At 54.1% G+C, this 13,965-nt stretch overlaps 1 protein-coding gene across 2 annotated transcripts; it reads right to left on the bottom strand.

Annotated features, from left to right (window-relative positions):
- Nucleotides 1-1,210: 1,210 nt before the first annotated feature.
- On the bottom strand, nucleotides 1,211-11,651 carry Lrrc55 (leucine rich repeat containing 55). Of its 2 annotated transcripts, none has more exons than XM_023562623.2 (3): nucleotides 11,337-11,651; nucleotides 9,039-10,519; nucleotides 1,211-5,582 (listed from the first exon to the last, which is right to left on the bottom strand). In XM_023562623.2, exons 2-3 carry the CDS (start codon nucleotides 9,787-9,789, stop codon nucleotides 5,347-5,349), a joined length of 987 nt encoding a protein of 328 aa, XP_023418391.1. In that variant the 5' UTR covers nucleotides 9,790-10,519; nucleotides 11,337-11,651; the 3' UTR covers nucleotides 1,211-5,346. The 2 variants fall into 2 exon arrangements, with proteins under 2 accessions (XP_023418391.1, XP_003464372.1); XM_003464324.5 differs by having other exon boundaries at nucleotides 9,039-10,488.
- Nucleotides 11,652-13,965: the final 2,314 nt, after the last annotated feature.

The following is a 13,965-nucleotide window of genomic DNA, read 5'->3' as shown; positions in this document are numbered from 1 at the left end:
ATATGTTGGTTTCATTGATTATGTTCTGATTTCCTTTTACCAAGTCCTGTTGACCTTTCTTCTCTGCAGGCTCCATATCTGTGACCTCAACTAAGTGAGGTACGAAACTATTAAAAAACAATTTGCTTCTGTACTGAACATGTGCAGGTGTTTTTTTTCTCATTGTTAGTTTCTAAACAGTACAGTTGAACAGCGATTTGCATAACATTTACATTGTATTAGGTATTATAAATAACCTGGGGAGAACCTTATATTTAAAGTATAAATATACTGGGGAGCACGGGCATGGCTTATATGCAAACCCTACATCATTTTATAGAGGGGACTTGCATATTCAGAGTTTGGTATCCAAAGGAGGCCCTGAAACCCACAGATCCTATCTGTGGGGAAGCTTAGGGGATAAGAGCTTACTTCCTTCTGAGACTGGAATTCCCCCCCCCCCGCCCCGTCCCTCCATGTCCCATATTGCTCTTATCAGAATCCAGTCAATCACCAGGTTTTACTGACTGTCTAAATCCAGATCTATTGCTTAACTAGCTATCCAACTTTATCACGTGTAACCCTGTCTGCATCTTGTCTGAGTCATGGTTAGGATAAACTGAGTTAATCTGCTTGTACCGCTTGGCACAGCAGCCAACATACAATGAATGCTCATACAAGGAATGCTCAGTGTCACCACCACCACCACCACCACCACCACCACCACCATCACCTGTTAGGTAAATGACTGGCATTAGGAACAATGCCGAATGAAACATGCAAAGGTAATCCTCTGTGAGATGTTGTACTTGCAGTGGAGTCTATGTAAATATTTAAAGGAAGGTTTTCCTTCCCTCCAGCCTACTCTAGAAAGTGCTAATTCAGTCAGGGATGTTTTTTGTTTACCTGAGTGTCATGAGTCAGTGTCTGTATCCCACTTAGTGCTTGACTCTGTGAGTGCAGCTTTTGTCTGTACCCTGTGGCAACTAAGGGGAAGAAATAGAGGGATGTTGTATCACTCTTGATGGAAGGAGTCAGTTCCTGTTAGAGTCACTTCCTGTTTGGGTGGACTTCCTGTTGAGAGCCCCTTCCTATTTAGAGTGCTGGGATAAACATGGCTGCCACTGTGCTTATAGAACACCTGCCTCTGTATTCTGCCCTTGTTCTTGGGACACACTGCTCAGTCATCTAATTTCTGACCATGCAGGCAACACTTACAAGACCCAGGAAGTTCAGAATTCTTTCACTTCTTTATTAACCTTTGAAAATAGGAATTAAATTTGTATCAGCAGTGGCCATGTCCATCCTCCACATCGTTCATTTAGACACCTGTTTTACATGTCTACCTCAGTTAATGGCTTTTTTTTGGCCACCTCCCTGGCACATACTCCCAAGGATGCTAATTAGGTGGGTATACCCACTTGCCTTGGCATGTTTTATGGATGACACAAACTGCAAACACCAACATGTACAAAACATATGTTCTCGTCTTTGGGTAATTTCAGATACCAAATATGCCTACACACAGGGGTATGTGCATATAGACACGCATATTCTTCTTTGCCTGGTAGAAAAAGGCTCCTCTGATGTTTCTTCTTCTCCCACACATACCCTCCACGGCTGGCACATCTCCTAATTATTCCCATCTCCTCCCTCCCCATAGACCTTTTATGTGTATATTTTGGCACATTCTCTTTTGGTTCCGCCTAGTTCCTTTCTGTCTCTCTCTTTTTTTCCCCCTCCTTCTCACTACCTCCTCTTCACAACTCTTAAGAAAATTTATTAAACTATAACTCTTTATTATTAATGTACATTTATGAAAAATTCTTCACAGTTACAAAAGTGCATGGTTATAAAATCAGCTCCATACAAAGGTTGACATCTTCCCTTGAGCCCCCCCTCCCCAACCCCTCCCACCACCAGACAGCAGTGCTTGGCAGGAAGGTGCTTAGAAAAACCAAGAGCTCTTTGGATCTGGCTCTCCGATGGGTGCTCTGGCAGACATAACGGTGGTTTACGTGAGGACTTCTCGACCTGCCTCTCTGGCTTCCCTTTTGCCTTCTTCTTCTGGGATGGGGGAGAGCAGACCAACTTCTCTAGCTTCAGATGATATCCCTTTGAGGACTGAACAAAGCTTGCTAGCTCCTGATGCTCATCTACCGCTGCACTGAAAGGTAGGAGGGAACTCCATGGAGAAATGGAGGCTGTGATTTCTCTGACAGTTGAAGCAAAATACCTGTCTTGGTCTGTTTAAGTCCCATATGTCTGAGTCCTTGAAAGGGGCTGTGGAATTCTCAAATATTTCTGGGGACCTGTATCTGCAGGCTCCCTGGGAATCCTGTAAATGCTGCCCAGCTAAATATGGAAAGAGATGAGACTGTTGAGGGCAACCAGAGGCAACTTGCCCAGAGCGCGTGGTCCAGATGGGGGCCTCCCTACAGAGCAGTTCCTCGGTAGACCCTGACCACCACAGCCCTGCTGGCTGGAGAAGGTTCCGTATCTTCGGTGCAGCACGAAGGAAACTTCTGTGATGAGGACAAGTCCCGGAGAGGAAGAAGAGGATGGAGGGAGACAAGAAAGGGGCAGGTCCTCCTGAGGCACTGCAGAGTTCTTCTTTTTATATTTTCTGAGTAACCAGACCACCCCTCTCTGGGTAGTCTGCTCTCTCTGTGCATCACACCAGCAGATAATCCACAGAAATGGAACCCTGGAGACACACATGGACCCAGTGGTACCCCATCCCACACACGTCAGCCAGGGGGAAACACACACAGTGAAGCCCCATGAAGACACCAATATGGCCCTGTGGTTCCCACGAGTGCTAGATTGCTTCTAGAAGTTTAGTTCTGACAGACTGAAGACTTTGGTGGCGGTGGTGGTGAGGAGTTCCTTGTCAGTAGGGAAGGCTAATAATTCCCCTAACTGTGCTTTAGTTTTAACCAAAGACTTTCTAGCAGCAAGAGAAGCACGAATCTCAGAAACCTTCACCATTTAGCAGAGAGCAAATCATCCCCCAGAAAGGACATTTGATCTCAAGGGCATTTGTTATCTTGTCTGCTTCTAGCTCTATGAAAAAAAAAAAAAAAAAAAAAAAAAAAACAGGGAAGAAAGTACATGTCTTAAAATGTATCATCTATTTCAGCAAAACAATAATCCCTGGGAGCGTATTATAGATGAACATGGTGTTCGTCTAGCAGAAGCTTAACTATTTTGTTTGGACTATTATTTCTAAAAGTTCCTGTCTGATAGAGAACAGCTTGAGTCTGCCATCCTTGACCATAGCAGGAGGACAGTGGACAGTGGATGAAGCAGACCTGCCCCGCATGTCACAGGAGCAGAGCCCTGGCCCCAAGTCAGGGGAGGCAAAGTTAAATTTCTGGGGGATATTTTTAATGGATTGGCTCAGGGCAGATTGTGTGTGGGGGGTTGTTTGATGATAACATCTTCTTGTTCATTGATTTCTGTGCTATGGAAGCACAGGATGGTGGAAGCCTTTGGGGGTCAGGGTAAGAAAGAAGGCCGCTGTTCTCATTCTTATGCTGCCCAGCCTTGCTGATGCGCGAGACTTTGCCTCAATGCCTACCCTAGCCCTGCAAAAGGGTCTGTACGAGGTGCGATAAAAGATCCAGTGCATGCTGTTGAGGAGCACCATCCACTGGCAAGGCAGGCTCCTACAGTCACGGTGGTGTGTCCTCTTCTCCTATTCACCAGATTGACCCCCGTGGGGTTTCTGGCTCTTCACCTAAGTCTAAATGACCATGAGAAGGGAGCATTTTCCAGTAGATTCAGTATGCTGAGGCCGCCAACACAGCGTAACTAGAGACACGAGAGCAGACTTCTAGAGCTGCTCCGGAAGGTGGCCAGGATGAAGGTTGCCAGGATGAAGGATAGGTGTGTTTGAAGCACACTGGAGCATCTCGAGGGCAATGCATGGTTGTGTTTTTTGCTGTAATAAATTAGATGTTTAAGTCCTGACCACAGTCACACCTCATAAAATCCAGGTTGCCCCACAGCGTGCTCCTCTTGATGTGGGCACAGCATTTTACTATCCTCAGGGAGCAGGTATGTGAGTACTGAATCCTTGGTCCTCCCTGCTCAACCAAGAGCCCTGTGCTAGAGTTGAGCCCAACCTGGCCGCACAGGCGAGGCAGACTTCATATCAGGTAGCTGCTGTCCTGTCTGCTTCCCACGTAAGGTAGTGAGAAGGCAGGCAGAGGGACACAAAAGCCTTCCTGGTCCACCCAGCACTGAGCAGCACAGGGACAGTGATAATGGCCATGAAGATGACAGCTATGATGGCAGGAATTGTGCTTTGTGCATCTCGTGGTCTGCAGACCGACAGATTCGACGTGGTTTCCCTGAATGGGGTTGCCTATGCCCTTCTTGGAGGTTCACCCTGATGAGCTGGGGCATGGTACTCAGCTCGCTGCCACTAAGTCATTGGTAAAGCAGGGGTCATGGAAACCTCCGGCAGTGTTGTAAGAATCCATGGTATTGAGTCAAAGGCTGCAGAACTTCCCGGAGTGGCGCCCGGCCCTAACTGGCCGTCATCGGCACAGCTGAGGTTTGAATGTACATAGCTGTAGCGGGGCCTCGAGGTTCCTTAGCAAAGGGACTGGGCTTCCTCTCATCCTGAAGCAGCAGGGACCTCAGCCTCTGAGCTGACCATCCTCATCTGAGAAGCCGGAGCAGCGCTGCTCCCCTCTGGAGACCAAGTGAGGGAGGAGACTGTCCAGAGGAGAAGCTCAGGGACAGCAGCTCACTGGCCTTTATCCTGACAGCATGAACTGCTGTGAAGAAGTCGTGCTGCTCCAGCCTCGGACAATGTGGTGCTGAGGGACTGTGTCCCCCAGCATGGCTCCTTGGGGAGACCCCAAGGCAGGTGGGAGTGGCAGAGGATGGGCGCTGCCCAGGAGGCCATATTCCTGGGCAGTGGCTGCTGGGAGGAGGCCAAGCAGCTGGATTGGTGGCCTTATCACCCCTGGGGCATTGCTCCGTGGGTGGAGGGGCAGTTAGGTTCCAGGCCACGCCCTCCACAGCCACTGTCCCCAGCCAGCGGCCTCTCCTGGCCCAGCCCACATGTCACTCTACGCTTGTCACTCTTCTCGGATTGTGAGGTCCCTGCCCTTCGTGCCCTGTCTGTGGCCACTTCAAATCTCCCTCCTCTGCCGGAAGTAGCACCTCGAGGGCAGAAACGGCGTGGATTCCCCTCAGGCTCCTAGCTCCCAGTACAGTGTCCCACCCAGCGGACAGGGGCTCACACTATGTGAGCGTCCTGACCACTTTTGACCCGCCGTGGAGGTGGCTGGGGCACCCTGGAACCCGAGCAGGTGGCTGGGCGGGTGGCCGGGGTGCCGAGCTCCTCCATCAGATCTCCTCCTCCTCGCTGGCCTTGCTCCAGCGGTGGCAGCAGTTGGCCGTGATGCCCAGCAGGAAGTTGGTGGCCACTGAAGCAATGGAGACCACGAAGCCCACGAAGGCGATGAAGAGATAATCGTCCAGCGTCAGTGTCAGGTGGCAGGCTTTGAAGCTCTCCTCTGTGAGCGAGAAGAGGGGGGCGCCCTCGACTTCAGGGGGGCCCCGACACTCAGCCAGCTGGGAATCTGCAACAGAGAGTCGGGAGGTGAGGCAGCTGGGGAGGGAAGGGAAGGGAAGGGAAGGGAAGGGAAGGGAAGGGAAGGGAAGGGAAGGGAAGGGAAGGGAGTGCATCCCCACCCCACCTGGGAGGAAGGAAGCCCCGAGTTTCTCACATGCCAAGACACTTCTGCATCTTCTTCAGTCTCCCAGGCAGCCCTCCAGGCATTTTTATACTTATTTTTATGGACGTGAGAAATCACTGCTTGGAGAGGTCAGGCTTTGCTGAAAGCTGAAGCTGCTGGCAGCAGTGGCCCTGGGCTTGGGACAAGGCCGTCACCTCTTACGATGGTTAGCCTCATACCTGGCCACGGGCTTCTGCCCATGCCCCTCGTGGGCCCATTCAGTGTGGTGACGCTTTATTACCTCACTGCTTCTGGCCTTCCCATCCCCGACAGGATGGAAGCCAGGCTCCTTGTCATCCTGGGCTCCGAGACCTCTTTTCTGTCTCTTCTCTCCCCTTCCTGCCCAGTCCTCTCGTCTCAGGGTGGGAAGGGGTGGCCTCTGTTCCTCATGAGGGGTCTTTGCCCTGAGGGGTGTTGGCACAGCCCAGGACCTTGCTTTCACTGGGCCCCCTCTCAATACCTCTTATCTGCAGGGCTTCCCCTTATGACTCTGTATAAAATAACAACCCCACTCCGCAGTCCTAGATACCCTGTCCTACTGACTCCACTTCATTTGCCTGCAAGTTATTTATCCCTGTCGGACAGTTCCTCTGTGTATCGGGTGTTGTCTCCCCCTTGGAGTTGTCTCCCCTGCCTTGAGCAGTGCCAGCATCGGAACACTATCCTGCCCATAGTGAGTGCCCCAGTGACTTCTGCTAGCTGAACGCCTCTCTGCTACAGGCCTGGCTTTCCCCTACGCGCTGAGCACAAGGTCAAGAACACAGGGTCACCTCCGGCTGTGTGGCCGTCTGGCATGCCATCTAGTGCCTTTGTGTCTCGATTTCTTCGTCTGCCAGATGAGGACAGTGATAGCCTCTCCCTCCCAGGGTTATGGTGAGGAACCAATGAGTTAAAGTCCATAAAGGGTGTGTTCACGTTGCTATGCAGCCCAAGATGCTGCCTGCTGGGGACTGGCCTCTCTCAGCACCCTGGAGAGGTGCTCCTTTCCTCTCCTGTTCTCTCTCACCCTCACCTGGTCTTCCTTCCTCCCTTTCTATGACTCAGTGGGGTTAATGGTCTTATCTCGCTGGGCCTTGGAGGCAGGAGCCAGGGGAAGGTCTCCAAACTGCCAGTTTGCAGTTACACCTCAGTGCAGGGGCTCAACTTTAACCAAACTGCTACCTGCAGAGAGTTTGTTCCCCTTTTCTGGTTCTCACGCCGTCTTGCCTCTGTAAGAGGGGGTGATTCCACCTAAGTTTCCTAAGACAGTGTGAAGCTTTTAAAATTTAGGGTGTATAGATGCTCTGTGTTCACTCTGAAAATTCTGGGTGGTAAAGAACAAGAAGGTGGGCCTGGATCCGTCTTGGTGACCAATGGATGAAGGTTGCTGCTGGCTTGGGAAGTCGAGGCAGTCCTGTGGGCTGTGTGCTAAGACCCCAGGGTTCTCCCAAGCCAGGACTGTGTCTGGAGCTGGACCCCCCACCCCGGGAACTGGAAGACGCTGAGCTCCAGAACCTACTGTGTACCCGAGCTAAGTAGCAGTGCAACAGTGAGAACTGGGGGAACCTGAGCCAGCCAAGGGGACATGGGGGACCACACCAGATGCAGGCTGGGACACATAGACCCTGAAGTTGAGGGCATCCCAAGAACTCCCTCAATCTTTCTATGCTTGTTGCGTCCTCTTCCCACCCCCCTTTCATGGATAATAGTGAGGCTCCCAGTAGAGAGATGATGGAGAAACACAGCAAGGAAAACATCACCTAGTTCTCCCTCGCTTTGTGCCCAGGAGGACGGCTGGAGAATATGGCAAGATGCAGTGTGTGTTCGGAGAGGAATGGGGTCAGGTCCGTATGCGGCCTGTCTGCTTTTTCTCCCTGGTCTGTGGACATCCCTATCTATCTCTGGCATGCAGGTGACCCACCTGCTCTGATAACACCTGCTCCGATAAGTGAGAGACCTTAGGCCCCTGCCCTGCTTGCTGGGGGTCTGGACTTCCCCAGGGCAGCAGGGAAGTGCCGGGAAAAGCCGGGCACCCCACAACGCCTCTTGCGCTTGGCACACAGGACAGAGGGTGACTTGGGCTGCAGAGTTGGCTGCCACGGTTCTAGCGGCCTCCTCGTCCTGCCTGCCAGCTTCACCCCATCCCAGCCCCACCTATTTCGGGCCCAGGGAATGTCCTCCCACAGCTCTGTGGAAACACAGGAATTGTGACCTACAGACCCGCCCCCCAGACTGTTTTGGTCTTGGGCTCCCCACTTGGTCCTTCCCTCTGGCCCCCTTCACTGTGAGCATGCTGAGCCCAGGAGAGGAAACACCCTGGGACAGAGCCCAGTAACATCCGTCACCCTGCAGCTGGGCATGTGAGCCGCAGCTTAGCATGTCCCAAGGGAGCTGTGGCCACTGCCACTGCCACACTTTGCTCCTGGGCTGGGCTGGGCCCAGGGGTCCAGCAGACCTGTACATGTCAGGCCCCTGTGGGTGGGCCTGTCTGCTCAAACTGCTGCAGCTCAGCCCCTGCCATGGCCGCCTGACCCATGCTCACCCGCACAGCCCTCGCTGGCATCCTCAGCCAGCCCAGAACCCAGGCTCTGTTAGGCCAGATGACAAACAGATGGCCAGGGTACGGGCCCTGACTGGGACACTTCCAGCTGTGTGACTGGGGCAAGACTCTGCATCTCCCTGTGCCTTGGTTTCCTCCTCTGCAGGGCAGCAGCTCCACTGGCGCTGCTATGAGGATGGGATGAGCTTCTGCAGGTAACAAGCTTTGAACAGGGGGTGGCAGGTAGTAAACACTAAAACAAGCAAGGATTCTTACTTGCTCTTTCTCCAGAGCTTTCTTAGCACGCAAGATAGCTTGGTAGAGCAGAATGAAGCCGAGAAGTCAAATAAACCCGGATTTCTGCATGGCTCTACCACTTCCTGAGTGAGTGGCTCAATACACCTTCCGCTGCTCTAACTCAGTCTGTTCACCTGAAAATGCGGATGGTAGGAACGGGGTCCATGTGATAATCTACACCACATTTTCAGGCCCACTGGAAGCTAACAGACACGTCTCCAGCTAGCTCTTCCCCTGTGCTTACTGTCTGCCTGCCTCCCCAGGTTACGAGTGCCACCGAGGCCATGGCAGAATGACTTCATCTATGCACTGGACCCCAGGACAATACATGTGTTGTAAGAATGGAACAAACGCTTGGAGATGGAGAGAGCAGGTGTCCAAAGGGCAGCACACATTGGACTACAGGAAGCTGCTGAGGACCTCCAGGCCTCTCCCTCCTTCCAAGCCTTTGCTTCCGGCCTCCCTCCCCCAGCCTCCTCCCCTACCTGCTGTGCAGCGCTGGATTCTGTTCCGAAGCCACTTGAGCAGGGGCTCCATGGAGCAGCCACACACCCAGGGATTGCCCCCGATCTGCAGCGTCACCAGGCCAGGCAGGCCTTCGAGGGCCTCGAGACTGAGGAAAGCCAGGCCCCCGTAGCTAAGGTCCAGGTCCTGGAGCTGCACCAGGCCTTGGAAGGCCTGTGGGTGCACCCTGCGCAGCCAGGGGTTGTGGCTCAGGTCAATGCGTACCAGCCCGTGGGCTGCCTGGAACATGTCAGCCGGCACGTGGCTCAGGTTGTTGTAGCTGAGGTCCAGGTGCGCCAGGCGCTTGGCGTGGAGGAAGAGGCCCGGGGGCAGCTCCACCAGGGAGTTGTTACGCAGGTCCAGCACGTGGAGCTCCAGGTAGCAGGTGAGGTAGCCGGGCGGCACGGCGGTGATGCGGTTGTGTGCCAGGCTGAGGTTGCGTGTGTCTGTTGGCAGGTCGGGGGGCACAGAGAACAGCCGCTGGCTGCTGCAGTCTACCACCTGGTGATGGCAGGTGCACAGGACCGGGCAGCTGGCACCCCCATTCGAGGGGAGCACCCCTGCTGCCAGGAGGAGGGAGAGCAGCAGCATGGCTGGGTGGCAGGGCCCAGGCCAGGGGAGCTGGGCCCAGGCCTCGCCCATCTTGGGAAGCTGGCACTGGCAGGGCTGAAGGGTGCCCAGCAGACTCTGTGCACGCAGTTGAGTCAGGGCCCTGGAAGGTAGCAGCCGCATCACAGGCCACAATCCTGAAGGTGGGGCTTCTGCCCACGTGGTCCCATGGTGCCAGCCTCTCCAGGGTCCCCCTAGTGCCAGGGCTTCCTAAGAGCCACAGGAAGGCACCTTTGGGAGCACAGGGATCTGAGAACCCAGCTGAGATCCCTCAGGGTCTGAAAGGAAGGTCAAACCCAGAGAAAAGAGGGGGACAAGGCTGGGGCTGGCACAGCTGCTGGCAGGTCCTGGGAGGGCCCCTGCAGGTCTCTGGTGCCCTTGCCACCCATGCCTGCAAGATGCTTCTTCTTGATGTGGGGGGGTGGGGTGGGAGTGGGGCTTTAAAGGTCCTGGCACGTCTTCTGAGAAAGCCTAAGCCCTGTCCCCAGTCTGAGACAGATCAGGAAGCCAGGCTGCACCTGGGTATGCAGCAGCTGAGGTGGCAGAAGCTGGTTCTCCTGGGGGGCCCAGTGGGCTGGAGATCAAGGAGGTCCTGGACTGGGGCTGGTGGGCAGGGACCCCTGAGGAAGGAAATCTCCATGAGCCTCCTGCAAGTCACCGTGCTCAGCCTCAGTGGCTGCTGGGATCTCCAGGGAAGACAGGACCCCAAGTGATACCCATCATCTGGGCCGCCAAAGCTGGGAAGAGCCGTGTGTCCTGGGGGTCCGGGTCAGGGGTCTGCAGGGCTGCTTCCACTGCTCCTTCAGCCCACGGGGTCCAGCTCTGCACTCAGCAAGTGGGGATGGAATTCACACTGTTAGCAAGGAAGGCAGTCAGGCTGTGAAGTGGGGACCCCCGCACCCCTGTCCCCTCAGCCAAGAGCCCAGATTCCCCCTTACTCATCTCTCTCCCCCTTTCATTCCTTGGACTCCAACTGCAAAGTTCAGTTTGCTGTCTTTCAGATGTGAACCTAGGGGAGGGGGCTCCCAGCTCAGCCTCCAGTGGGGTCACCCAGCGCTCCCCATTCCAGCGTCAGCTATCCTCCCCCTGCTCTCTGTCCTGGGCTGGGCGCATTTTCTTCTGCTCAGAGCTCCGCCTCCACCAGCCTGGAGCACCCCACCCTGGAACGACTCCCTAGGAAAAACACGCCTGGTCCACCGCACACCCCTTCAAACACTTTCAAGGCCGCCGCCCCTACTTCTGCCTCACGCCCCCCACGCGCCCCATCCTGCGCCTTCCTGGCGTTTCCCTGCCCGCGCGCCTCCTATCGCCTCGCCCCTCCCTCCGCTCAGCCCCTGTGGACCCATCCCCAGCGCACCCCAAGGCCTCCCCTGCGCTCTCCCATCTGATCCCAGCATCCTCCAGCACAAGCACTCCCCTCGGCTCCCCAGCGGAGCCCACGCCCACCGCGGGGCGCACAGCGGTGCCCCCGCCCCACTGCCCCTTCCAGGGTCCCCGGCGCCTCCGATCCCGGCCCGCTGTCCTCACTTGGCCTCCCCGCACCGCGCCTTCGCTGCCATCGCTTCCATCCTCGGCCTCGCCCACTGGGCAATCCCCAGGGGAGGGGGCGCCTCCCCCCCATCCAGAGTCTCCCCAGGTCTCCCCAGGGTCCCCGCGCCACGCCCGCTTACCAGTTCCAAGGACGCCGTGGAGTCGGCGCAGCTCCCTCCGCTCCCGGGATCCCGAGCGAGCAGCAGCCGCGGACGCCTACCCGGCGCTGCCCCTCCCCCCGCCCTCCTCTGCCCGCTCTCCCGCATCCCGGGCCAGCATCTTCGGTGCCTTCCGGCCCGGGGCCCCGAGGCCCCTTCTTCTATCCACACCGGCAATCCGAGGGCGAAGGCTTGGTGGAAAGTTCGCAGAATCGGAACGCCGCTCGGGGAAACTCGGCTGGGGCCGAGGCCGCCTGGGTGGGCGGCTTCAGCTGAGCCAGGGCTTCCCCTCCCTCCCCTCCCTCCATCCCTGCCCTCCCCTCTCGCTTTCTCGCTCCCCTTTTTCCTCGAGGGCCAGGTAGTGACGTTTTACTGTCTCTTAGCAACTGCCTCCACAGCTCCGAGCAACAGGAGAACTGGCTGTGGACCCCACCAAGATGGGAGAGGAGAGAGCAGCTGGGGGAGTCACAGCACCCCTGGCCTGGGGACAGGGACCAGGGAGGGGGAGGAGAGAAGAGGTGGGACAGGGGCAGGGGCACAGGTTGGAGGGGCCAAGGCTGGAATCTCAGGTGAAGAGGCGGAGTTCAGACCCAAAGGGGAAACAGGGTTTTAGTGGGGAGAGGGCCTCCCCAGGTGGGGGAGGTGAGATGGCAGGGAATGGGGACCACAGGCAGGAGCAGAGGTGGAGAAGAGGAGGGGAGAGCGGTGCCTGGGCCCTGGCGGCTGTCCCTGGGTGGGGCATGTCCACTCCCTGTGCACCTGCTCCTGGTTCTGAGTGTGTTTGGTCTCCAGGGTCAGCCAGGGGACTGGCTGAGGGCAGTCAGGAAGTGAGACCTGTTCTCTGATCCTTGGTGGTCCCTAACTTCTGCCCCTTCCAGCTCTCTGGAGCCAGCAGCTTTGTGTGAAATAGACCCTGGCCATGACTTTGGGGTCACAGAGCCTGTTGGGGACACACAAGTCACAGCACCTGTGTCAGGCAGGGAACCAGGGCTCTGAGAACCTTCAGATTTTTCTCCTGCACTGGCAGCCGCCAGCACAGCCTTGGGGTCCTTCTGCCTTTCTGCAGGTCACAGGGATTCTTTCTGGGTCCCTCCAAGCCAGGCCCCCCACCCACCATGTCATAGGAGGGTGAAATCTTCTGTTTCTTGCTGACCTGTCCAACAAGCCTACTGCCATCAGTCCTCCCTTTTAAAAACCTGGCTTGGCAGCTGGGTTGATTAAAAAGCTGGCTGACTTCCTTTATGTAAATAAATATTGTCTGAACAGTCACCGGATGCGGGTACTTGGCCAGGTTGTGGGTTTATACCTGTAAAGAAGGTGGGCAGAGGTGCTGTGTATTCAGTCAGTTAACCTGGGGCTGCTTGGTTCAGTCATCTTGGGCCTGGGTGTGTGTGTACGGGGGGTACTGGGAATAAAACAAAGCAATAGAAAACAAATGTGGATTCATACGCTTCTGAGCACTTACAAAGTTCTCGGGATTGTTGACACCGTCCTCTCCTATTCCTGTTCCATAGGGTGGTAGGAAGCCCGCTTCCTTCTGTGTTCTCCTGTAGTATGAACCCCTGGGATCTTCAGCGGTCAGTGGGGTCCAGTGCATAAACATTTATGTGTTAGATCCACTGAGGCACCTGTGATTTGCACCTCCTCCCCTCCTGAAAGAAGCCAGCCATGCCATCTCATTCATGTCAGAAAGACACATAAACAAGCTGCAGCATATAATCTAAACCAAGTCAGCACTGTGCTTTATTAATCTAAAAAGGCAGAAAGTGTATTCACCTCAGTGGCAAAGACTGTGAAAGGTAATTATGAAAAAATCTAAGGAAGGGCTTCAGCAAAATTTTATACTTAACATCAACTAAAAAACAGAATAGGGATTTTCCCCCTTTATACAATATGAAGTTTGTGTTTACAATTAGAACCAATATCACCGCTAAATATTAGTGACAGTTTTCTGGAGAAGTCTGAGCTAGGCGAGATTGCTTTATCATCGTTTCATACCTCAGTTTTCCTTCTGTGAAATAGAGTAGCAATAATGGCATGCGGTGTGGTTATGTCAGGTCTGTGAGTTGTTATTAGTAATGCACTTATTACACAGTGAGCACAGCAGATAGGTTTGGTAAATGATCAAATAAACGGCAGAGTGCAGACCTGCTGAAACAGTTGTGCAGAAAGGAAAACAAATAAATTGCACCAAAATGTGAAATGAAGAAAGAAAAATATCACATTTGTTGATGATTTAAAGGTGTTCTGGGATGAGTGCAATGAGATAAATTGCAAAGTCTCCCGGAAACCACAAATGAAGAACATTATCGTTGCATATAAAATCTGCTGTAAAAAACGAGGTTTGCTGAGGTAGAGATGTTTTAAATGATCATTCTGACTCATTAAGGGATCGTATTAGTCCCAAATTAGTGGTTCATGGTACACTATGTGCCATGAGAAAAACAGGAAACAAAACGGAACAGTTCTTTATTGGAAGAGGTCTCAGAAATCCTAACACACGTGTGGTTGTGATAAATCTTTAAGTGAAAGTACTGGGTAGTAACAAGTATATAATATCCGGCATTTCTTTTTATTTTTCTTTTGGTACCAGGGATTGAACTCACAACCG

This window comes from Cavia porcellus, unplaced genomic scaffold (genome assembly GCF_034190915.1).
Source record: "Cavia porcellus strain 051 isolate PalLab524CR breed Dunkin Hartley unplaced genomic scaffold, mCavPor4.1 scaffold_17, whole genome shotgun sequence".
Taxonomy (NCBI): domain Eukaryota; kingdom Metazoa; phylum Chordata; class Mammalia; order Rodentia; family Caviidae; genus Cavia; species Cavia porcellus.
Note: the sequence above shows the minus strand (reverse complement) of the source record. Positions and strands in the feature narration are given on the sequence as shown.

Coding starts and splice junctions, on each gene's coding strand:
- Lrrc55 (XM_023562623.2), bottom strand. CDS start 9,789: ATGCGGCTGCTACCTTCCAGGGCCCTGACTCAACTGCGTGCACAGAGT. Junction 5,583..9,038: donor AATCCAGCGCTGCACAGCAG/GTAGGGGAGGAG, acceptor TCTCTGTTGCAG/ATTCCCAGCTGGCTGAGTGT.